Source organism: Dermacentor albipictus, unplaced genomic scaffold (genome assembly GCF_038994185.2).
Source record: "Dermacentor albipictus isolate Rhodes 1998 colony unplaced genomic scaffold, USDA_Dalb.pri_finalv2 scaffold_17, whole genome shotgun sequence".
NCBI lineage: Eukaryota > Metazoa > Arthropoda > Arachnida > Ixodida > Ixodidae > Dermacentor > Dermacentor albipictus.
In genome coordinates this window covers 577,602-603,639 of record NW_027225571.1, presented here as the reverse complement: position 1 = coordinate 603,639, position 26,038 = coordinate 577,602, and the positions used below count along the sequence as shown (strand labels likewise).

Here is a 26,038-nt window from a genome sequence, read left to right as displayed (position 1 = left end):
ATATACAACATTGCTTCAAGGCCTATCACAAAAATTGCATTACCATCACACCACAGAACTGGGCACTGACACGCTCAATAAAAGAAAAATGAGACGTCCACCCAAACTTAGCGAAGTGCAACAAAGAAACCCATACAGGTTCCTCGAAAGAAAAGCCTCGCAGTTGAAAATTTCGTCCTGGTCCGGGACTTGAGTCCGCGATCCCCGCCTTTCCGGGGCAGCCGCTCTACCATCTGAGCTAACCAGGCGGCTATAAGATGGCAGGGCGAAGTCGAATTTGTCAACAACTCGAAGCAAAGGCAAGAGTTTAACGTAATAGTTCTGCGGAAACCTGAAAGGGGGAGAGAAGTAATGAATAAAGGGAAAATCAGGAAACTTGCGAAGAACCCGTATAGGTTTCTTTTGTAACATTTAGCTACGTTTAGGTGGACGTCTCATTTTCCCTTTATTAATTACTTCTCTCCACCGTGCGGGTTTCCGCAGAACTATTACGTCAAATTGTCAGGCTTGTTAAGTAAATAAAATGGAAAAAAGGTAGCTACTACTGAAACCAGCGACGTGCTCTGATTGCCCACCCCTGCGGACTATCACTGAATTTAGACGATTTTACTCAACTTCCCTTACGAGTTTATTTCATTTCACGCCGCAGTTGTCTCTGACGATGTGGTATTCAGTTGGTCGTAAAAAAAAGGTGCCAGGACGGCGTTCCAATCAGATTTGTTGTTTCATATATCGCGGTGGTAATTAACAGCGATGCTGATAAAGAGCTAGACTGAATAGCAATAACGCACAAGTGTCCGTTAACGTTCTTCCTACCGGGCAAGAACTGGCCTTGATCACATAGCTTGTGACGTCCTAACTCCTCACTTCTCCCACCACCGCCATACTTCAGGAAAAAGGGACCCGCCGCAATAGCCCATGTAGCAATGGCACTGCGCAGCCGAGCTCGAGGTCATGTGTTCGATCCATGCGGCCGCATTCCGATGGGGCCGGAACGCAAAAAAAAGAAAAAAAAACATTCATGTACCGTGCATAGGTGAGCTTTAAAGGGCCCCTGAAACGGTTCGGACAAATTTTGTAGACGCGTAGGGTACAGCTTAAGTAGAACATTCGCACCACAATTTAAGTGAAGCGTTACGTATTAATGGAGCTGCAAGCGATTAGAAGTTACCTTCCTCCCCAGCCATGCTTTTCCTCCTCAACTCGTTCGCCGAGCGAGCGGGGCTAAGCTCCACCTTCACTGGTCCTGCGTCACGATGTGACGTCACATCGTCCACTTCCGGTGGTTTTGGATAGCGACAGCTATCGAAGCAGCGTGCGTTGCGAGCATTCTGTCGTAGCGCCAAACGTGTCTGGTATTCCGTTAACCACAGGCAAGCTGGTCATTTTGGAAAATGACTGGAGGCATAAACTCAAGCTGATGAAGGAACTTTGGCGTAGACGTACGTGAGCGGCCTGATCGGTCTGCACGGTCCAGACACTTGTTGGCGCAGCGCTTAACCAGCCAAACAAAGCGCTAATATTGCTCTAACCAAGTGTAAAACATTTTAAACATTTATAAAAACAACGTGTTGATGATTACACTCCTGCGAAAAATACGCACCAGCAGCAAAGAAGAATACGCTTCGTTGCTGCTACTGTGTATGGTTGAGCTCTATGCCACCAGGTGGCTGCACCGTGCAGACCATTCACATTTGCCCTTCTGCTCATCTCGGCTCGTCCCGTTACGGCACAGTCAAGCGGCCAGACCCTGTCCCCTTGCGCTTACGTTTGCCCTAATTTCGGACTCGCGAAACGCTATTGCGTTAGTAATCTTCCGCTGTAAAGTGACAGCCACGAACGCGCAAATCCTGGCGCCGATAGGATAGCGGCAGTCCGATGCGCAGCAGCCAGTTCGCTCGTACGCTGCCTTGCAGAGGGACACGATGTCGCAGCTTGACATATTGCCAGTCGCTACGTTTGTAGTCCACAAGGCAACAAAGTCGAATCATAGTGCTCGCGAAAAGACTGAGACCAACTCTGACCGCGGAGCTCTCGTCAAAATGGAGTACGTTGTAACACAAGCAGACGACACTTGCTGTGTGCCGGAAGTGCTTAAGTGTACTGAAAAATTGTTCTTGTGCATTCTCTTTATGCTACTTTCTTTTTATAAAAACAAGTTAACTAACATTCCAACTATAACGATGATCATTTGTTTACCATAAAGTTTGAAAAATTATCGATCACGCGCCCTGGTCAGCCAATCGGATAGCTCGCCCCACTGACGTCATATGGGTGATTTCGGTCACATGGGTAGGGGCGGCTTAAAATTCCGCCGAGCAGTGCGCTGCGATCGGCAGCGATGTGCATTTTTAAAAGCTTATAATAAATTACACGCTTTACGCAGAGCACTTAGATGTGTCAATTAATGATCAGAAGGACCTACTCTAACGACTCAGTACGTTTGTAGAAAATCGTCAAAAGCGTTTCAGGGTCCCTTTAAATACCTGCCGTGGATGCTTAGCGGCTATGGTGTTTGGCTGCAAAGCAAGAGGTCGCGGGATCAAATCCCGGCCACGAAGGCCGCATTTCGATGGGGGTGAAATGCGAAAACGCCGGTGTGCTTCGCTTTAGATGCACGTCAAAGAACCACAGCTGGACCAAATTTGCTGAGTCCTCCCCCATTACGGTGTGCCCCATAATCAGATTGTGATTTTGACACTCAAAACCCAAAGTCAATTTTTTTTTCTTCATGGTAAAGAACCCCAGCAAGCCAAGCACCCGACGACGGCGTGCCTCGTAAATAGATGGCAGTTTTGGCACGTAAAACCACATAATTTATTCGATCGTTTTTTCTTTCACGAAAAAGAAACGAATATTAAACGAACTGACTTGACCCACGACGATTCCCGCGCCTGCGCCCAGTCAAAGCCAAGCTGTGACCATCCACGCGTGTCTGCTCATCTACGTCCTAAGATAGAACCAACAAAATATTTTTATCATTCGAAATGAAAATACTCGAAAAACCAGGCACTCTTTGAATGAAGACGTTCTGGTCTTCAAGCAGTGCTTTCGGCAGTGGCCGCGCTGTTTGAGGCAAAAGCGCCATTGTGAATACTTCTTTGAATAAGCATAAGGTACAGTAAACTTCCATTGATATGGTAGCAATTGATTAATTAATTAAGTTTCATGACCAGTATTAGCAATTTCCGATAAGAATGATAGGTGTGTGTCGGCGTGTCGGTAGCTGAAAAACTCAATGTTGCTGCATGGGCCTTTATGACTTTATTGTATGTTCACACCACGCGCGGACAAGCACATAATGACCCGATCTTCAGAGTTAAATGTGATAAGCACTCGTGATTGCACAAAAAAGTAATAGATTGAAGAAAACTTCCTACATTCTAATGCTCTTTTAAGCGTGATATCCTGATATGAGGAAATAAATTTTATCTTCAGAACATGTGCTTGCTTACGTACATGAAACGTAATTCTATTCCAATAATTTCCTTGGAAAAATGCTTCAAAAGTTTAAAGCAGACTCATTTGCAAACATCTCGGTAGTTCTGTTGGTCGACCATGGCTCACGAGCAACATAGGTTTGAACACCATCTTTTACTCTGTTTTTACTTACGCTATTAAATACATGTTCACAACATAAAATTCTTGCACTGCGTTTCTAACTTCCATTCAAATATCAAAATTTCACGCGCTTTCAGTCTCTTTTGCATCAAGCCAGTGCGGAAAATTTGATCGGATTACTTCATAATATCGACGATGCGAGGTTGTACTGAGTTTCAACTGGTTACAGGATTAAGTCGTCTTGACATCATTGACGTTAGAAGGTCAGTTATGAGCTGTTAGCCATGAGCAACCTTTGGGCATTGTGTACAAGTGCCATGGCTATTCTGTGACAACATTTTTTTCTTCTACTGCTAAAATAATGTGTGAACACAGCTTGAAAGAACAGCGAACGACACCAGAATGAGCGCGTACAAAACGCCACTTAAGCAACAATAATTTCTCAAGTAATATATCTAAAGGTACGCACGGTGTATTTAGGATCATTCCCGAGACCGATGTGATGTATATGCCCAACCAAATTATGATCAGCACTGCTGGCACGAACTCAGCCACCCTGCAAAACCAGATAATTTTCGTTTTATTGATGGTCACTTCGACGAAAACCAAAGCCTCTACAAGTCTGGGGTGTACAAAAAAATACTGGTAAATTCACGCCTTTTCTGGCTCAGAAAGATAAGATCGCACACTTCAGTGGCGGATCCTAGGAGACCTGCATTGAATGCGCAAACGATCCAGCCACATCGTTATAAAATTATTAATAATTAGAAAATATATTCACCAAAGCATTAGAGAATCTTTAAAAAGTACGGAAGAGGGCGAAATGGGAAAACATCCGTGTACATAGATTTAGGCACACGGTAAAGAACCGCTGATGGCCCAAATTTCCAGAGTCCCCCGCTTCGGCGTTCCTCATAATCAGATCGTGAATTTGGCAGGTAAAACCTCATAAAAAAATAAAATAAAATCACGGAAGCTTCGCTTGTTCACGCAAGGGCACAGAAGAAAGAAATTATTTCGCAACACTCAGCGGTGATTCTGCACATCATTCAGTCATGATAAATATATCAGGGACGAAATTCGCCAAGAATTCTGTTCATAACTGTTGTTGGCAATTGGCAGGCCGTCTTAACTGTCTCACACGAAACACTTCTACTAAAAATTGGTGAGCAGGGGTACAGGCGCAGTGGGTGAACGATTGGCGTACGGCTGGTGTCAGTTATTGAAGGACTCCTCTTTGCAACCTATATTAAAGACCTTACTAACAGCCTCGTATTGTCGTCAATTATACTATTGGCGGATGACTGCGTTCTGTATCACAAAATAACTGACACATCCGACTATAATAACCTCCAACACGGCCTTGCCCATGTATAAGAGGTGCCTTGAATGGGATAGGAAGATACATATAGAAAACTGTAAACTGATTATAAGTACTATAGCACTCATTATGAGATACAAAGAGTGAGCGCGAGGCAAAGCGCTCTCCCAGATTGGATAGTGGGGCCGATTGTCGCCGTGTTCTTAACTTAAAGGGGGAGGGTTCTGTTGTTACTTCTTGAAGATCGCCCGTTCATGCTTGCTTTCACCCTCTCTCCCAGGCTTGAGGACAAAATCTTTTTATCATGAAAATAATTTGAGCAGATTAGTGACCACCTTTTTTGCGACCTTGGTATCATCAAAGTTTCTGTAAATGAAAATTGTTATCACCTCAGAATTCTATGCTTCATTTACCGCCTCTTGATGCGTCGCCACATAAGTTTCTGGATTACTGCACAATGCCAACCTTTGCCCTTCTTTCTGCATTCCTGCGTGCGATTGCAATATCCGCAATAAAAGTGTAGGTGAGAACTCACGGCCTCTTATCTGCGATATTTCACCGGTTGAAGTTCATTGACGTATCGAATCGCACAAAAGGCAGCCACTGTCTATCCTTATCGCTTTCGTGAGAGTGAGGTCCAGATTTGCGAACTGGCAGATAGGGCCAAAGTGGGCATCAAGGGGATCTATTGGAAACAAGAACACCGGAACCCTCTCCCTCTAGCTTGAGAAGACATCGACCATCGGCGCCGCTCTCCACCGTCGGTGTGCGATTTCCCACCTGGGTCGCTATTCTGGACATTCCGCCATTTTCTTCGATGCGTGACGTAGACACGACGGGAATAAAATGGCGCTGATGGCCCCATTTTTCTTTCGTAACGTGACGCCAACTTGACGTTATGCTTAAGAAACTGAAATGAAAGCACTGAACGTAAGGTCCTCGGTAAAGTAAAACAGTTTTCCTCCGCAGTAAAAACAAAGCAGCTAGCTAAAAGTGCATAATTATTCCGTCAAAAACGCTTCTGGCTTCCGTCGTCTGCTTCATTAGCTAGGATGCGTGTCCCCGGAAAATGGAATAAGTCATCGTATGCTTGCGCCAACGCGTTTGTTTTCTTCCTTAATACAACATACGCGACCTCCCACTCGTGATGATTCTAGGCCACGTTATCACTATCTCGTGAAACGCAGGTGACTTAGCCCGACTCGGCTGGCTGAGAAAGGCCGAATATCACTGATAGCGCTGCGCGCGCCAGAGATATCCGCTAGCGCGACGCAAGCGCCGGCGCTGCCATCTTTTGTTCACTTCGCTGTTTACTCGCAGCGCGGGAGGAAACTTCGAGGCGCCACCTTGCGTACATTCCTTTTCATAGGTTAAAAAGACGCTGTTGTCATAACTTTTGATTGTGCGAAAAGGCATTAATCTTGATTACAATACAAATGCAGCAGCGAAAAGTGAACAACGTTGCTGAAGCTTTGGTATGTTCAACCAATATTATTTCATATTAACGCGTTCTTTTAAGAAATGATGGCCGAAAACACAAATGCCAAAACCACCCGAGAGTGATCCAAATACTATGAGCACCCGTTATGAACAAAAGATTTTTATGGTGCCAAACAACGGGGAAAATGTGGCGATGCGCATTCCTCTCGGCCGCCATTACATAGAGCTGCTCATTAGCATAATTCGCGCGGCTCGTCGCACCACAAATTATGGCGGAAAATCTCTGCAATGGTGGCCAAGCGCAACGTCACGCTACGTCAAATCGACGCTTACGAAACAGTCCTTCCTGTGACGCTCCCCACAGCATATTCCTCGAGCTAATCAGCAAGCTGGCATGGCGGCTATCTTGGATCGCCAACACATATTCGCGAAATTGCAGGTGAATCGAACTGGCTTCTGCACGCTACCGCTCACTTTCTTTTTGAAGCGCTAACGTAGCAATATAGCTGCCAAGGACCAAAAGAAATGTATTAGTCAAAAAAATTTGCAACTCCACGTCACGTTTCGTCATCTTGATGAAAACGCAAAATTGCAATTTGCAAAACTACCATATCCCGGCACAAATTTCAAAGCACGTGAGCTCTTCCAATCAGAGAGTCAACATGGCGGATAATGGCGGCTGTGCAGCCGCCATGCCTGTCGAGAACAGCGCCCGTGCTCGCGCCTACTGAGCGAAAGCCTATACGGTCATACTGAGCTCGACAGTACTTCATAGTTTTCACATCGACATGGCGCTGTACCATAATCTCAGTGATTTGCCTCTGTTACCGGTGACGTGCTAGAAGTACTATGGCGATGGAAAGAAACGCGAACAGCGGAGCGCGTGGCCGAAGCATAACTGAAGGTATAGTGCGCGCCATCCAGTCATCGCCATTGACAGGTGGGCACATCCGGTTTAATAGCGCTGTGCGATGGTGCGCCCCCTGTCCTGCGATATTTTTGCTTCTGTTCTGCTTCTGTTTTATTTGAAAACGAGGAAAGGTGACGGTACAGTACTGATTACAGCGCAAACTGTACTATCGCTATGAAAAGAAACGCGAACCGCGGAAAGCGTGGCTTTTGGCTCAGTCAGCGCAAGTTCGAGGATACGTGTCCAACTCTCATATGCTTTGGTTGTCGCTAGGCGGATCTCTGCTTTCAGTCAGCGCCACCGTAGCGCTAGACTTTTGTTCCGGCTGGCAATATCGCACCGCATGTGCGTTCCGAGTGCCAGAAATGACTGGCATATGATAAGCTTTCCTTGCCAATATGCCCGGCAAGTAAAATGCGGCACGCTTTCATGCTATCGCGATGCGTGTGTGCTTGACAGAACTGAAGCGTGAATTCCAGACCATAGCAAATTTATTGGTCTAAGAAAGATATAAAGAACAACTGAAACAAAAGCTCAAGCTGGCACAAAGTCTGAGGAAATCACGAAGCAGATTTTCTCGACAAAAACATACTTTGCATTAATTAATACTTGGTGAAGTCTCCTTCGGCCAGGATGACGGAGTCCATGGGCCTTGGCATAGCGGCAAACAGGTCTGTGGCTAACTTAGTGCCGCGAAGCCGGTCCCACTCGGCCTGAACAGCAGCCCAAAGGGAGCCCTTGTTCATTTTATGGAGCTGCAGACGTGACAAGCGTGATATCATAATTCCCCCGACAATCTCAATTGGATTTATGTCCGCTCACTTTGCTGGCCACGAAAGTTTACGGTTTGCAAGGTTCTCTAGGAAAGCCTCCACGGAACGTGAAGTATGGATTGGAGAAAGGTCATGCTGATAATAAAACAGCCCATCCTTGAATAGTTCATCCAAAGCAAAGGGCAGGACAACCCGCTCGATTACATTACAATATTCTGCTGCAGTGAAGCGTTCATCTAGCCGTATAAGGGGACCCAAGCCTTCGGCTGTGATGGCACCCCAAACATTAACAGAGCAGCGCCCGCTGAGGCTTGTTCGCTTGAAGCAGGTGGGATCAAAGCTGCATAAAGCAAAAAAAACAGCGAAAGTTTGTGTTGCCGCGCGTCAAATTGGTATGATACGTTTAGCCCAATCGCTGCTGTATCCGAACAATTTCCTTGTTTCCTTGTTCAGACATCGCGACAGCATGAAAGCGTGCCACATTTTACTTGCCGGGCATATAGGCAAGGAAAGCTTATCCTCTGCCAGTCACGTCTGGCGCTACGGTGGCGCCGACTGAAAGCAGCCTATGAGAGTTGGACTCGTATCCTCGCACTATTGATGACTGTGCCAAAAGCCACGCTTTCCGCGGTTAGCGTTTCTTTTCGTCGCGATAGTACAGTTTGCGCTGTCATCATTACTGTACCATCACCTTTCCTCGTTTTCAAGTAAAACAGAAGCAGAACATAAGCGAAAATGTCGCAGGATAGGGGGCGCACCATCGCACAGCGCTATCAAACCGGATGTGCCCGCCTGTCAATGATGATGACAGGACGGCGCGCACTATACCTTCAGTTATGCTTCGGCCACGCGCTCCGCTGTTCGCGTTTCTTTCTATCGCCATAGTACTTTGGTCTTAAAATTAAGAAGTACCGCTCATGGCATGCCCTGGACGACTACATTTCTAACAGCGCCAACCGCATTTCTGGCTATCTGCAGCGGAACTCCAACTCTGTACTGACGTCCCTTAAAGGGCCCCTCACCAGGTCTGCCCATTTTGGGCTGACAAGCGTAGTGCATAAAATGCGTGTAAACGAATGTGTCTGCTAAGTATTACATCACTACGCACAGCCGTAAGAGCTTAAATTTCACAGAAACGACGTTTGAGCTTCCCCTTGTGGGCGCCGCGCTCCCAGCCGGAGAGTCGACATGAATCGCACAAGTGCGCATACGTACATGGCAGTGCTGTGCCGTCGCTCACAGTGGCACGTAACTTCAAGAATTATTTAAGCTAACATAAGTAATTTCTTTAATCTGTTGCTTCACTGGACGAATTAAATTTTACAGAAATAATAGAACATACAAACCAAATGCCTGCATGTTTTCGTTTTATTTCGTACCGTAACAAGAGAGATTTACTATGGATTCGTCAGCTCGTTCCCAGGTCATGCAGTCGCGCGTGCAGAGAACGAAACTGTGTCATTTTCTATCATGTTCTAGCGCCGCGATCACGTTCTTTCATCCTCTCACGTCTGCCTCAGTGCTTGTGATTGTGGCGCTGACTTATGCCGTTGATCAGTTGTCTCGCACAGAGCGAGCAATATTGGCCGCTGTGCGGAACGAGACAAATGCGACAAAATGCGTGTGAGACCATCACCGGAAGTGCGCCACTCAGCAAAAACGCAAGAGAGAGCGAAAAAAACAAACGAGTGGCCCATGGCGTATTCGTCACACAATCCTCCGGCACAGGCTTGAGAGAACGCAGGGAAGGAATTTCGCTATGGGCAACCAGCGCTGAAGCTTCGCGTGCCGACAGCAGCGCCGTAACACACAGCCTAGCGAGCGGTAGAGACAGTTTCCAGTAGCACACGCAGTGATTTCGTGTCAGCAAATTCACCGATTGTCTTGAGTCACACTTTTCACGGCTCCTCAAACGGCAGGGAACCGACGTGCTAGGACGTAGCAGCGCATGCGCTCTACGCAGCGCGCATGGCCATGGACAGAACTTGGCTGGCCGCATCGGGCTAGACAAACATTGATACAGGCGCACGTTTCTTATCGCTAAATATGTCGTGCCATCTTCGTAGCCTCCCTATCGGACGGTTTCAGCATATTTTAGTAACGCATGAAAAATGTCGTAGCGCCTCCTGGCCAACGCTGGTTCCCCATAGGAGGCTAGACGGGGCAAGGGGAGATAGTGTCCTTGTTGGATGTGACGCTCGCTTCCTGAAATCATGGGTTCGCGGCTCTTCAAATATTTCTATCTCTGCTATTCGTAAATTAATTTGAAAAAATCTTGCCGTAGAGCACTTCTAGAGGAGATGTAACAACTTCTAACGTATAGCACAAATTTTCCATGTGTCCAGGTGAGGGGGGCCTTTAACCTAACTCTTTACAAAACACTCGTTCGATTAAAATTAGTATATGCACCTGCCATTTAGGACTCCGGCCAGCTTAACCTTGTGAACACGCTTGAAAGCATTCGAAATCTAGACACTTGTTACATTTCGTCCACTTAATCGCGTCGTGCCAGTGTCACGTCGAGGAAGACCAGATTATACCTTCTCGATCTTTCAACGCTTTGTGAGTGTTCCCGCATCTTCCTCTTAAAATTTATCATTAAAATCCTCTTTTGAAAGAAACAATTTTATCTCATCCTACTAATATTTCACCTAGGTCAGAATGCTACATCAGAGAGATTTAGCGTGTCCTGTATTCGGGTAAGCGCAAGCGGACTGGGCGTGTTACCGGATAAGCGGAGGCGCACAACTCAATCACATAAACACATAACGAATATTGCAGTAACCAAGTGTATTGTACTTCGCTGCTGGTGTAAATTTTCTGCAGCAATACGATTACGCCGCTACGAAAAATTTACTCCAGCATTAAACTGAAGTATGCTATGTTACTGCAATATTAGGGACGTTTAGCTTGTACGCTAATCCGGTAAACGGGAGCGGTTTGGGCGGGTTACCGGATGGTCGGGGCGTAAACGTGAGCGGTGAAGCTGCCTGGTGTTGTAGAGCTCAACCAGACAAACGCATAGCTAAAACTGCAGTAACTCACCATATCCTGCTTCGCCACTCGTGCAAATTTTTGGCAGCGGCGTAATTGTGAACGCGATTACGCCACGGTCGAATATTTACCCCAGCAGCTAAGCAGAATACAGTAATTAGCTCTGTGGTTGTGTGGTTGAGCTTTGCGCCACCAGCTGGCGCCACCGATCGGGCCGCTCACTTTTACGCCCCCGCTAAACCGGAAAACCGCCCGCGCTTTCCCGGATACCAGACCCGCTAAAAGTCCCTATTAGCTGCATTTGTCTGGTTGATCTCTGCACCACCAGGTGGGTGCACCGTGCGGGCCGTTCACGTTTGCGCCTCTGCCCATAGGGTAAAACACCCAGGAAGCTTGCGCTTAGCAGGATACCGACACGCTAAAACTATCTATTAAGATACGATTGACCTGCTTGCCTTACGAACTTGATTAACGGATCTTTGATCCTTAGGACAAGAGTCGACTGGAGCCACCTTCCTGTTTCCATCGCTCTCATCACAGCCTGTACCCACTTCAAGGCTGAGCTTTACCATGATATTTGTTAATTTGAAAGGGTATGTATTTTTCACCACTCCTCTCTGTAACGCTTTCGGACCTTGAGAGTATTTGAGATTAGATAGATAGATAGATAGATAGATAGATAGATAGATAGATAGATAGATAGATAGATAGATAGATAGATAGATAGATAGATAGATAGATAGATAGATAGATAGATAGATAGGTAGATAAATAGATAGATAGATAGATAGATAGATAGATAGATAGATAGATAGATAGATAGATAGATAGATAGATAGATAGATAGATAGATAGATAGATAGATAGATAGATAGATAGATAGATAGATAGATAGATAGATAGATAGATAGATAGATAGATAGATACGCCCAGTTTTAACGCGAGTATTTTTTATATGGGCCCAGAGCATTGCTTATCACAATAACAGTGCGTTGTATGTTTTCATGCTGGTCACGTCGGGGTGATGAAACGAACGGTTGAGTCCTCACTTATGGGTCTTTAGTGTGGCAATACAATGAATGGTGCAAGATTTACGTGGAAGTGATTTATTAAATCCACGCCATGGAAGTAAGAAAGGAAAATTTATATCCTTCAAGACGAAAAAGTAGGTATTGTTTCAATACGTTATAATGGCGTATAACTATCAACGAATCCCATAAAAGTTTGATTGCATTGAAATGCTGACTCAAGCACTATGAATAGTTTGAAGGTGATTGCATGAACAAAGGGCCTGATTGTAAAATAAAATAATGACATATGCTTGTGTGCGCATACGTACACGCCTTCGCAGCATCGAAGAAACTTATGCACCAGAACAGGTTATCACTAGAGGCCCACGGGCCTAATTACCTTACAACACCTAAATCGTTTCTCCACTTCTGGATGTGCAACTTGATGGCAACACTCGTCGCGGACGATTGGGGCGCATCACTGGAAAAGAACAGTAAGAAGGCGCACATTTGTAACAGTACATCGGGTGCGTTAAATGGCATCTCTTTAAATATGTAAATCAGCTCAGCTCGATTCGCATGTCATTGTTGCATATAAACCAAGCAGCAATTCTTATGCGCCTCGTAATAAAACACGCAAAAGACAAACAGTGGTACAGAGCAAGGAAACGTCGCTCCAGCCAACGTTACAACAAAGGGACATGTCTTCGTCAGTGCCCCTTGTCGAAACGTTGCCAATATAGCGACATTCCTTGTTCGACTACTGTTTGATCACATCAAGCCTTCATCTTTCGGTCAAGAAAGCTGGCTTGATTGTCAAGAAAGCTGGCTTGTTTGCCTAAAAACGACAAGCATTGAGCCCGGGGGCCTATAATTAAAAAAAAAATTGTTTTCGTCCAACTATACTAATTTCTTATCATTCGTTTCAGCGAATGCAAGTACCCGACGATAGCGTGGGCGCAACTTCGTGGAAGTCGGGGAGGAAGAGCAATAAAGAATTGGTATTAAAAATAATAATTACAAGTATGACCACAGAATAAAGAATAATCTCCACACCTGTGTTTTATTTTATCACCGCGTCACCACTACGTAGCCGCCACGACCTTCAACGCCCACTGAAAAAAATTCAAAATCTTGAAGTGCCCTGCAATGGCGCGAATGGCGACATGTGTCACTGTGCGTGGCAAATCGGTGAATTTAATGATGAATGCGGAGAATTAAACTCACCCGTTCTGGGTGTCAAACCTTCTAGTGCTCCCGTTATCTCAAAAACAAATACAACTCCAAGCGCTTTTGCACTCGGTCACTGCGAACATTGAGAGTTTATGGCTGGACGACTGTATCTGCAATTTCGCTAGATTTTGTGCCTAGGCTTTGAAAAATATGACTAGTGGAAAAACAATTGGCCACACTTAAGACAATTTTTTTGCAGAAAACGAGTCCCCAACTTATCTGTATCTACTTCTGAATTCGACTAACGCAGTACTTCACAAATCATTTATGCGTAACACAACGATCTACACAGGCACTCGTTATTTAAACTTGGATTATTAAGACAAAAATTTCGACGACAAAAGAAACTATATGCTGCTCTCTCGGCTTGTTGCTGAACGTGCAGAGCCCTTATTTCCTTTCTCCTAAATTCCAGTTTGTTGAATATCTTATTATATTCTCTTTCATGTACATACTTAAGGTGTAACGCTGTGGAAGCTGCCTCAAGGATTTCCGTATAGAAAGACACCACTACATGTTTTTTCGTAGCCAAACGATTATGACATCGAACTCTAAATCCAAACGACGTCAGTTCAACACATCGCGTGAATAACTTACTTTTTTTTTCACTTTAATATGTAATGACTGGAATATCGCACCGAGTGAACGTCATGCAATGTCTTTTGAGTGTGGTAACAAAGTTATCTGTAATATGACAAGCGGCACTGCGAACAAAGCAGCTGCCAGGCGACGGTCAGTATATGTATAGCATGTGAGGCATGTCAACAGGGCCAACAGCGTCGAACTCCGGCCTTAGGAGGAACTACCCAAAAATAAACGGCACAATAATTTCTGAAATAATAAAGTTCCATCCTCCTCCTCCTCCTCCGGGTCGCATATATTGCAAATCTAGAAGGCACAGCGCATTGGAAACCGCAGTTAAACGCGATTGGCTAAAACGCCGCCGGCGACGCTCGACACCCTTGCCACCGCTCTTACAGTACGCCGTGCCACCCTAATGCCTTTTACGCTAACCTAACTTAACCTTAACCGTAACCTAATCTAACATTAATCTTTACCTAACCTAACCTAACCTATCGTGGGCGACACGCAAAGGCAATAACCCTCACGGCTGTGAGAATTACGATACCAGAGCGTCCGCCGGTGGCGTTTCAGTCAATCAGTCAATCGCGTTCAACTGCGGTTGCTAAGGCACTGTGCCTTCCAGATCTTCAATATACGCCTCCGGGTCACGTCCCATGTAGCCTGACGTTCATCCCCACTCCGATGCATCGATGGCGTGTAGCTGCCGCGTTGCAACCATGGACACTGTGACGTTTATGTTCCCACGCTCGAGAGTGCGCCTGCGCTCAGATGCATCCGGACGCCTCGTTGTGAGCTCTCTGAGGTGTTGCCCGTATGAACATTGTAGAACACGTCGATTAAAATAGCTGACTCAAACATCAACCAAGCCAAGAAGAATTCTTTCTCGAAAGCAATTTTGAAACGTTGGTGAAATAGAACCCAGAGGCTAAAAAAAGCAATACAACATAATTACACAGCGCTGGCGTAATTATTCGTTAGTGCACAACTTTTCTCAAGTGTAACGTTAATTATTCCCTGGAAGAGTGTAACGCTCAATTATGTTTTTCTTCTAATACATGATGCACAAGTTTTCCCGCGTGAATACGCAAAGCGCGCGCGCACGTAGCTGTATACCTTCCACAGCGTCGCACCTAACTACAGAGGGGGTTATAGCCTACCGTGATTCGCGATCCGATACCCTTTTGAGGTATCTACGCATGCGCGACTACGCTTTTCACTGCGAATGCTACGGTGTCGCCATACCGAGCCAACTGCGCATGCATGAGATCTGGCCGGCTCTACAGTCACGGCGGCAAAGGTGGCGCGCAGATGGAGGGGGAAAAAAGGAAAAGACTTTACGGAGGCCGACGTGGCAACATGCTCACTTCTGTGACAACGTTTCGGAGACAGCACTTCAGAGACAGCGTCGCGAAGCTCGGCTACACTTTTGTGTCCGACGCGAAATAATAAGTAGGATCAAGTGATGTCAAAAATTCGCATTATCTGAGGAGCGGCAGCCCAGTGCTCAACTATGTGGTGATCGAAAGATGCGATACGTGGGAATTTGGATCCGCAGACAGGCAACGCGCACTTGAGCTGCCATGTCTTGCTCCCCCTCATCTCTTGTTGCACCGCGTAACCAATTTGTTGTCCATGATTTGTTTTCAGCGTTATTAGTCCCATCTTTCTGAGCAGTTCTATCTATCCTTCGAGCTACGTTCACACCCAAGATCTTCGAAGCCTGTCGTGCAACTAACACACCACTAAGAGAGAGAGTTTTTTTTTTTTTGACGATATGGTGCTGTAGATGTGTCCCTAAAGACGCTGTTTATTAGACAACACAATAACGTAATTGCAAATTCAAACAAACGGCATTCCAGCGTGAGACATCTTCCAAAAAACTGGAGCCACTACAGTATATCTGCGGAGAAAGTGGATACGCACAAGTGGTGAAGAAACGTGAACCACATGAACTGCCAGTGGAGGAGAAAAGCAAGGAGCTCCATAGGGAGGAAGAGCATCCACCAGTTTTTCGCCGATATGATGGAATCTTGACCAAAATTCCTAAGGGGGTAGAGAACGAGGCATAAGTAAAGTAATTGTGGAGTAGTGAAACATAGTTGTTTTGTGAAGGTATTTGCACGGCAACTGTTGCGACAAAGCTCGCTCAACCCTTTTACAGGCATACAATAGGGAGAAAATACGCAAATCCAAAGTCACGTTGAAATCTACATGATGCGAGGCTTGTTTGAGTGGTAGAGGTAGCAGCAGATGCGGATGACGCATGCAGCCCAGCGTCATCGTCCATCTGATTAGCTGTGTGATACACGAGGACGAAAGTGATGTGTGATGCTTGTCGATAGGCTAGAATGTTGATGATGCACAAAGAAGAATGTCAGATACCTAAATATATCTCAAGCTTCTATATCCCTTGTGCGATAGTTGCATGCACCCACTCTGCGGAATGGAAACATATGAATTGGCACATTGCAAATTTCACATACTCAGTGGCCCAAGTCATTTACTCAGCAAGACAGTAGCAGTCAGCCACCGCAAAGTAGTGAAGCAGGGAAAGAAAGCTTTGTTTAAAAACATGAGGTTGTTCTAAGATGATAACTATAAAGGAGTCGCAAATAGGCCATTATTAGACTTATGAGAGGCTTGGTAAGTAAGAAATTACATTATTAAATGCGTGACGACACACTGACTTCTTACTTGCGGGCCAGCTTAATGTGACGTCATTGATCTGCTGAGAGCGAATCGTTCCCCATAACCAGCAACATTTGCGATACATTGTGTCGTATGGGCGGCGCAAATACGCGAATATAAAATGGAATCCACGGTGTCAAGCTGACGTCAGTGGTGCCGTAGTTTGGGCGCGAAATTTGAAAAGGGAAATGTCTGGCGCTAATCTTTTATGTGTAAATTAAAACCGTCAAAGAATGGCATTTTTTTACGGAACAATCGAGTGGTCGAAACTGATTTGTTTTGTTTTCAGCGTTCTTTGTATATATATAGTGCTGTCTAACGTGAGACTAAGTCGCATGAATAGTTTTTGATAGCACGTGTGTTTTGACAGGAACGCGTTTGTGCGCGTCTTCACCTCTTGATTTCTCAGAAATATAGACAGACAAAAATCTCGCGACATTCACTTTTCAAAACTCACCAGCGAACACCAGCGCTGCCGCCTGCATGCTTTTCGATTCCGCCAACAATATGGGAGCCGTTTCATGGCCGGTATATATGAGCAATTTAAACTGATCTCTGTTATAGGGAGCGGAATGACGCATCGAGATCCTTCGACTTAAGCCACTGAAAGTAAGCGGCCTGGTCTCGGAAGTCGACGCTTCGTGACTTTGCAGCAGCACTTCGCATGCACGGGCAGTCGGCCTTCATTCTTTTCCTTCCCCTAAAATACCTGCCTGCTGTACCGTGAACTACCCAAGCAGATCTCAGAAGTCTTCTGGGCAGACTTCCCACATTTATTTTTTCCACAAGTGAATTGACCGTCAAGTGAAAAAAGAAACTATTGGGAAATGCCTGATTCAATGAAGCGGCACATGCGTCGTACTTTGACTCATATTATCTAGGTTTCTGCCATCTCAGGTAGTTTTTGCAAACAAATGACTCGTAAGCTTAGGAAGAGACAAGTTGAGACCATCTTTCATAACGCACGTCTTGTTGCAATCACTTCAGGCTATCCTGCATCGACTATCGTTATAGACTATTGACGGCTGGTTACGGTGTAACGGTGTAACGGTGTAATGGTGTAACCTTACTCTACTGTCGACTACTGGCATCGCGCTCTCCCCCGTTGTAGCAAATATTGCGGATTGCATCTTGGGATTTGTGTGCGATATGGAGCAGCAAACCACAACTGCGTTTGATGCCAGTTGGCTACTTTTCAAGAAAGATGCCCATGAACGCTTCTGAACAGGAAAATCAGCGTGTTGACTCTAAGCAGTCATCGTATTCCACTGCTCACATCTCATCTCGGCAAGACAAGGGCAAAAGGTGCTTCATTGAGACCACTAGAAGAGGGATCACCACTCAAGTTCTTATAGCCACGGTCATGAGGCATATTACAGGGCAACTTTACAAGGTTGACTAATAAATGTATGAGCACATGCTTGAGTCATCGGCCCAGTTGAACCGGTTCGTGTCAATTGAGGAGTGCGTAAGTGGCTAATCTCCAAAGGTACGGATGCACTACTCGGTAAACAGACACAGCGAGACAACAAATACAAGGTCCAACGTTTTCAAGCGCGTGACGGAGACTCTTTTTTTTTCCTTTGCTTTTCTTCCCCACCCCCCTCTTTGTTTTTAATAACCAGAAGTCGCTAGCCTCACAAGTGATTGTGCAGAGGAAGTCCTTGCATTTCCTAGCGTATTATGTCTCTGTCAAGGAAGCCGCGTATTGGCATATACGTTTACTTATCTCACACAGGGGTAAGGGCCCTTAATAGGATTACCGGAGGATACCTACTAACTACGTGATCTTATAGTCAGTATGGGAGGTGGAAGCGCTGGTAAATTGTATTCGTTGTCGCAGGTTATTAGTGTGTTACATTTAGAATGTAAGTGCACATGAGGGTAACTAATCTCACGCTCCACTTGTGATCTCTCTATTAGAGTCAAGCGAATACCCGGTTTTCCTAATACTAGACGAGTACGAATAGTAACTATCCAATATTGAACTGACTATCGAATAGTCCACGGAAGACGTATATGCATATTAAGAGCAGGAACTTTTTTTTGCTTACTTAAGTACGATGCCTGTAGTGACTAGCCCTCCCACGTCCTCGAAAACAAAAGAAAAAAAACAGCAGCATACTATCAGAAACAAAGAATCAGATTTAAACACAAGATTACTACACGTCATTACAAACTGCGCAAATGGCCTCTCAGTATATTTAGAGCATGGTTGCAAACATGCTTTCGATTGAATGGCTGCAGTGTAGAATAGAGCTTTACAATGCGCTAAATAGTGGTTGCCAGAAATAAAATTGGAAAGTTGTGGTTAAAGAAAAAAGCAATGCTGCTGAAGGACTTGTGTGCCGTAAACACATGAGAAAGGGTCAGTTGTAAGAAAAACACCTCTGGCCGTTGCATAAACGACAAAACTGCTGCATGACTAGACTGCCAAATCATTATATGACAGACTGCAACCAATACTCTCAGATTGTCATGTAGACTTCTGCCGCGAAATCAAAAACAAAATTTGCATCATCCATCTTGTTTCTGCATTCCTTCGAAAAATATTTCTCTTTGTTTCACTTCTGATAATGTGCGGTACTTTGTTTAGCAGATGGAGAGCAGTAACCATACATTACGAGTCGGCTGTCGCGAAATATTTGGTTAGTTTCAAACATTCAAAAATACCAAATAGTTCATTTTCGAATACGAATAGTTAGGGCGTGATCGGAGATATTTTGTTCGATACGCGTTCTGTTCAGTTGCTGCAACGTCACAAAGTTGCAGTATGCAAAATTTGTGACAGGGGAGCGGTGAGAGAGCAGCCAATCAGGAAGCGGTGACCTCCCCGGAAGTTTACCTCCGTCGCTTGTCGTCTGCTTGCAAACAGTATACTACAAAGCCAAATGTTTCTCGTCTTCCAATTAAATGAAATCTTTATCTAAAAAAATGTATTTTTTCTTCTCAAGCCCAAACACGTTTTCAAATAGTAGTACGTGTGACTACTGCAATTTATAACTATTAGGTTCTTTGCGTCGTCCCTAGGTGGTGTCGCACACAGCGAGAAGGAAAAAGAAAAAAAAAAACGACGGGAAGAGTGGCGCACTTTTCAAGAGGCAGCGACAACATCCCAGTGGCTCGCTGGCACCGATGATGTTGTCGATTTCTCTGTACAACCAACGAATTATTTCTTTCGAGAAACAAAAACGACGCCGAAATTCACTTTCTGCCATTTCTTCGAACGCGTTTCGCACCGCCACCCGCTCTCCTCCTTCCTCTAGAAACGCCAGCGCATCAACCTAAGTTTCCAACGGAAGCGCCATTTTCTAGAATTAAACTATGGATTGGATTCAAACGTGCCATTCCGCAGCCGGAAAGCCCGCCTGTTGGATCCAATCCAATCCACCAGACGCGCCATGCGAAGCTGTATGATCGCTCCAAACTTCTCAACTCCCGTCGCATTCGGACCAAATGCTCGGTCGGCGTGACAGGAGCGTGTCGTCATTTTGACGTCACCAAAAACGGGGCGGCGCCCCGCGGCTGGCGACGTCGGCGCGGAGTAGGCCAATCGCGCGCGCCGGCAACCGAACGAACGCGCCGAACAACCATCTCCGATCGCACCCTTAGTGTTTAATTTTCGGTTCGTATTCGAAACTTCTAATATTTGCCCACCACTAACGTCTTTGCATGTCGTGATCATGATCCAAATAGGTCAGAATCTGATGCTGTAATAGGACATGCCGTACATATCCCCATATCCAGTACATGAAATAAATGCTTCCCTATAACTGGTGAGCGCTTGCTTGCAACGCTTATATCTTCTCAAAAACTACTTGTTCAGCCGCACTGGCACGCCAAGTGCACAAAGCACTAAACCTTACCAAAGTCACCCGAAAGCTTCAAGCACTGCAAACAACCATTTTTCAGATACCTTCACATGTTCTAAACTTCATTGACGTTCACTGGTTGCTTCCAACAGTTGCTATTATTTGCCACAGCTGTACCTACTTGAGCTTCTTCGGCCTCTGCATGAACTGTGTGAGCATAACAGTAGAGATCAATGGCTGTTCAGTCTTAGTATTATCACGTGTCACGGAAAAGTGCTCTTAGAAGCGGCGCCAATTGAACGTAGTCTCCACAGTATTTTGCACACGTTAGACGATCGTAATGACGGATATGCATCCTACATGGCCGGTGTGCATTATTATCAGAGCAATAATTATCGTAGTCAGTGTGCATGTTCATCCTGCACATTTTAATCCTGTCAGTGAATCACTTCTCGCCTGATTACATGATCTGCTTGCATTATCTGAGGCATTTTCTTTACCATGTTTCTGTCGATTTCATACTGTTGTTTATCAAGTTCTGTGCGTTTTTTACTTACCAAGTTATATACCCAGCAATTTTTTACCACCCTTTCTGTACAATTCATTCCTTACTTGTTGATTTCAATATCCAATAAGTTATTCATTTTTTTATTTTACCTTTTTTACCGCGTTGTACATTTGGCCGATTTCAGCGTTTCTTGATCTTGCTGTTTTTATAAGTTACTGATTTCTGTGCTTGCTGCTGGAGGTTATTATGCATTCTAGTTCATTTGTGTACTCAGCCTCGCTTTTATATAACGTTTATCCAGCAAATGTTTGAGGCACTGCATATAAATAAATAAATAAATAAATAAGTAAATAAATAAATAAATGTATTTTTTTCTATACACGACTGGGTTCGGCATAATAAACAATACTCATATGTAGACCAGTAATGGTTGAGTTTGTCAACGATACTGTCCAGCAAATTGGGACCAAAGAAAACAACACATATAGTGTATACTTCAAGGAGGCAGGCAGAAGAGATGTCGTGCAGGTAAGATGCATAGCAACGACCTACCTCTTGAAGTAAAGCAAAAATTCGAGATTGCCTCCATTGCTCGTCAGGTTCATTATAGATGCTAGAGCGCACATGATGACAACACTGAGGAGAAGCTTCTTGTGTATAGTGTGATAGCGCCTGAAAAGTACGTAACAGAGTACGGGAAACACGGGAAATCAATATAGTTGACATTCTGCGTTCGCAACAATCCAAACAACAATTTTTAATCAGGTCCTTCGCTTCTACACCTCTTTTGTTGTATCCAGTAATGCGTTATAGTTATTTTCGATCCTCATGCTGCTAAATAAACAGTGTCTAGCATAGCATTTGTACATGCAACAAAGCAAAGCCTGCAGATATGCTTACCTAGTTACCGTCACAATCTCTCCCCTTTTCCCTAATTACCGATCTTTCAAGTTTCAAAGCTTTTCAAGGAATAACGGTGAGCTTCTGAGCCAGCCATAATAGCATAATATAGGTGGTCGGGGCCACGAAAATGTGCAAGGGTCGCTTACGTCATTCTGCATCTCAAAACTTCGTGAAATGCGTCAAAAATTCGCAAAAAATGAGCCAAATTTCACTGAACTCGTCGTGATCAGTATGATCCTTTTAATGAAACATGAGTAAGAGTAGCAAATGTATGCTTAGTGAACCTAGGACTCATTATAGGGCGAGTTGTCCATTTGATCGCTCACCGAATCAGTTGCCGACCAGTTCAATGCACAATTAATGCTCCTAAGATTCGTGAACATAATTCGGTTATATTATGGATGAAGCGTTGACGCGCACATTTAATCCTAAAAGGTTTGCCCTGCTCTAGGAAACTGGAGGAAGGGACACAGTGTGCTCGTGGTTGACATTGGCGCTAGAATGCCAGTCTCTTTCATTCCGTATTCAAGAACACCGGAACCTGATATAACACAGGGGTCCGTGGGCATAGGACACAGTATAGAGGCACACTAGCGAGTAACAGTTTGGACACCAGGCTGTACCACTGGATTTAGGCCGACATACACTAGCTGCAAGGAAAACAAATTATGTCGCGGCACTTTTACTCTTCAAACTTTTGATCACGAGCTTACATCAAATGTAAATGAAAAACCTGCGCAAGTAAATGCCTGTTTATAGCCATCTGCACGGTCTTTCGTTGACACGAAGTCTTAGCTTATAATAATGTCGATGTACTCTTTCGAATGCTTGTGAACATGCGAAGCTTTTCCGTCGATGCTCCCATTTTTTTTTGTATTTTTGCGCAGTTAATAAAAGAAACTACCAAAGTGGGCAAAAATATGCTATTTTTAACGGGGGAAGGAGGTGAGGGGAAAAGGATGTATTAAGCGCGGCTAAATTCAAAGTTACGCTTAAAATAAAAAAAAACAAGAAAATTAAAGTCGGCAATTTATGTGAAAACTACCACATATTCCTCTTTGAGCAACCGATCCTGCACGAGTTCTTGACTGCCTAAGACAAATAACCGTAATATCACCGAAAGTCAGTGTCGCACATTCTCTTCGCTTTGGATCGTATGGACACGCCAAATGAAAAAGAACCCTGGGTTTGGCAAAGTTGATAAAGCTATTTTTCGATGCTTACTCTTTTTTCCAAAAGTATATTTCCCTCACTTCATGCCGGTCTTCTTCAGGCACAAACAGTTTTCCTGAAATGGAGATAAGCCCAACGACTTAGTGGAAGCTGGGAAAAAAAGGTGGACATGATGCTGTTTATTCGACTAAGCACTAGGCTACGTGATATTACCTGACAATTTGACACCATTACTATGCAGGGTGTTTCGCGTTTATAGAAGCAGTGTTTTTTACGTGGTACGCTGTAGTCATGAATGACCAAAAGCATATTGTTCTTAGTCATGTTCAGTTACTTGAAATACTTGCATTGAGCACTTATTGACCAATGGCTAGATCTGGCATCAGCAACCTCAAATGATGATATCGAGAGCAACATCGTCTATACGCGCTCTACATTGAATTTCAAAGAGGTTGTATGGGGCCAGAAAGAAAAAAATAAACTAGTGTGCTCGATCTCGTGTTTTCTTCGCGTCTCGACAATGCGTCTCCACTTGTTCATTTGCCTGGCCCTAGCGATGTTATCCACGGTTCGTTTTCAGGTGTGTTTTCGAGCCCATCAATGGCTGAGAAACTTATCAGCCTCTATTATCAGCTTGTACAATACTATACCAGAGAAAAACAGCAAACCTCGAAATTTCGCACTTCATTTGCTTTAAGCTCTCAAAACAGTCCGTCGAAGCCAACTGGTTCTTTTTTCGAAGAAATCACAGAGCACTTACATGCGGAGTGTCACGGTAAGCGAACGTTCGTTTTCCGCCTGCTTGAACAACACGCTACGACGTCTTAACAATAAGCGAAAGGAGCTATTTGGCCAAACTTTCTCACAGCATGTGCGCACAGGTAAATATATTGCGGCCGAGAAGCAGTTCTACTTCTAAACCAATAATTCTAAGCAGCTGTTTTCTTCTACAGTATTGAAAACACACTAAAGAATTATGGAAAGTATTAAGCCTGAGCTAACACACGAGACAGATTATCCCTGTTCAAAAATGTCCAGTTATTGAATAAGAATTGTCTGTATTTTATGCAGCCTATACACGAACTCTTTTGTTTAGTTATATGGCCAGTCTCACCATCTCTGCAGCCCTTAAGAGGAAGCTTTAGCTCGGGCCCAACTCCGACGCGGCCTATTCAAATACATGTAAAAACGCAAAAACGTTTTTCTGAGATAACCCTTGGACCGATTTTAATGAAATTTGTTGCATTTGAGAGAGAAAGTTGAATTCTAGTGACTGTTGGAAGCGGAATTTTGATTTAGGGCATGAATTTTGTTAAAAGGATTTTCAAAAATTCAGACGTTTGAAAAAAATAGAAGAACGAAGTTTACAAGCTAATAGCTCTGCATCAAGAACAGATATCGCGATTCTGTAAACGGCATCCATTAGACCATTCAAAGCGGACAAATTTGATATGTCAGTTTACATTTTACGTGAATTTGTTACGTTGTTTACAAAGGTTCTGCAAAAGTTGTAATTACACATTACTCCATTTTTTGAGGTTCATGTGTAACATATCAATTTTGTTCGCTTTAGATGTGCTATCAGGTACTATTCACAGAATTGCGATATCATTTTTTCTTGCTGAGTTACAGAATTGTAAACTTGATAGTTTCGTTTTCTGAAAATTTGCGATTTTCGCCAAATTTTTATAAAAATTTGACGACCTAAATCGAAAATTCGAAACCAACAGTCACTAGATTTTAAGCTTTTCTTTTAAATGCAGCAAACCCCGTCAAATTTGGTGCAGTGGTTGCCGAGAAAAACGAATCTCCTTTTACATGTATTAAGATAGGAGCACCCGAGCTAAAGCTTCCTCTTAAGCAATGCGCGGTGCTGCACCTCTCCTTCTCGCATCTCTCCTTCAACGAATACGACATAGCTCGTGCATCTGGGGATGTTTGTTCCCGTTTTTCATTAGTGTCATTGAATTGGTGACCCGGATACCTGAAGCGAGCTGCTTCTCATTTACAAGCTGCTCATTTTTTCCCAGAAATCTGGTTGCAAGCGGTATTACATATGTCAAATAATATACAAAGTGCCCCACGTAAATTTGGCCAAACCATAAAAATATGCAAATGACACATAGCTGGACAGAACAAAACTAAGGCTGTTGGCCGTCGCTTGGAGATACTCAGATTATTTTTTTTGATTACGGCTAAGTATGTAATCAATGTTAATTATTTATTATCTTCTCAAATATTAAAATTAGAAGAAAAGTGTCAATTAGAACATTGTAGAGCAACATGAGAAAATCCCGCTAAGTTTTCTATTGCTCAATATGTGCTACATAAAAGTGTTTTTCCGAGCGTGAAACAAGCCTACGAATATACGCAAAGTGCCTCGAGCGGCCAGTCGCGCGGCAATACTGCGTGTATTTGCGGGCTTCTTTCACGTTCGGAAAAGACTTTTATGTTGCACACATTTAGCGATAGAAGGCTGTATCGGGATTTTTTCACGATGCTCTACAATTTTCTCACTGACGCTTTTTATGTAATTATAATATTACAGAAGCTGATTCATTAGTTAAGACCAGATATCTAATTAGCCTCAATGCAAAAAATAATCTCAGTATCTGCAAGTGACGGCAAACAACATTACCTTGGTTTTGTCCAGCTACGGGGCATTTGCATTTTCTGAATGTTTGGCTAAAGTTACGTGGCACTCGCTGAAGATGCCTCATTTTTTCCCCAAGCGAATTCCAAGCAAACATCATATTTCGCCACTTCGTTTAGAAATTAGAAGATAGCCGATATTTGATGCGATATTCGGAGGTCTTTTTCACGATTATTCCCATTCAATTAGATTAAAAAAAATTTCACTATTCGAACAAACCTAGTTTAAATGCTTGGGCTCTTCACTTAGTACAATGATGGAACGGATAGTGTATGACGTGCTGACCTTGCGAGCCACGGCGGCCGCATTTAGATGGGGGGGGGGGGGGGGGGTGAAATGCGAAAACACCCGTGTACTTAGATTAAGGTGCCCGTTAAAGAACCCCAGGTGGCCCAAATTTCCGGAGTCCTCTACTACGGCGTGCCTCACAATCAGAAAGCGGTTTTGGCGCGTAAAACTCCATATTAAATTTTT

General features: G+C 44.2%; 1 protein-coding gene across 1 annotated transcript in view; it reads right to left on the bottom strand.

The window, feature by feature from the left end:
* Positions 1–26,038, bottom strand: part of LOC139051999 (uncharacterized) — a 66,109-nt gene that overhangs the window by 14,066 nt on the left and 26,005 nt on the right. The window contains exons 5-9 of the mRNA XM_070529065.1: positions 22,963–23,026; positions 21,388–21,507; positions 15,751–15,870; positions 12,410–12,490; positions 4,031–4,117 (exon numbers count right to left, since the gene is read on the bottom strand). Of these exons, the coding sequence (XP_070385166.1) occupies positions 4,031–4,117; positions 12,410–12,490; positions 15,751–15,870; positions 21,388–21,507; positions 22,963–23,026 (472 nt within the window). The remainder of the gene's footprint in view (positions 1–4,030; positions 4,118–12,409; positions 12,491–15,750; positions 15,871–21,387; positions 21,508–22,962; positions 23,027–26,038) is intronic.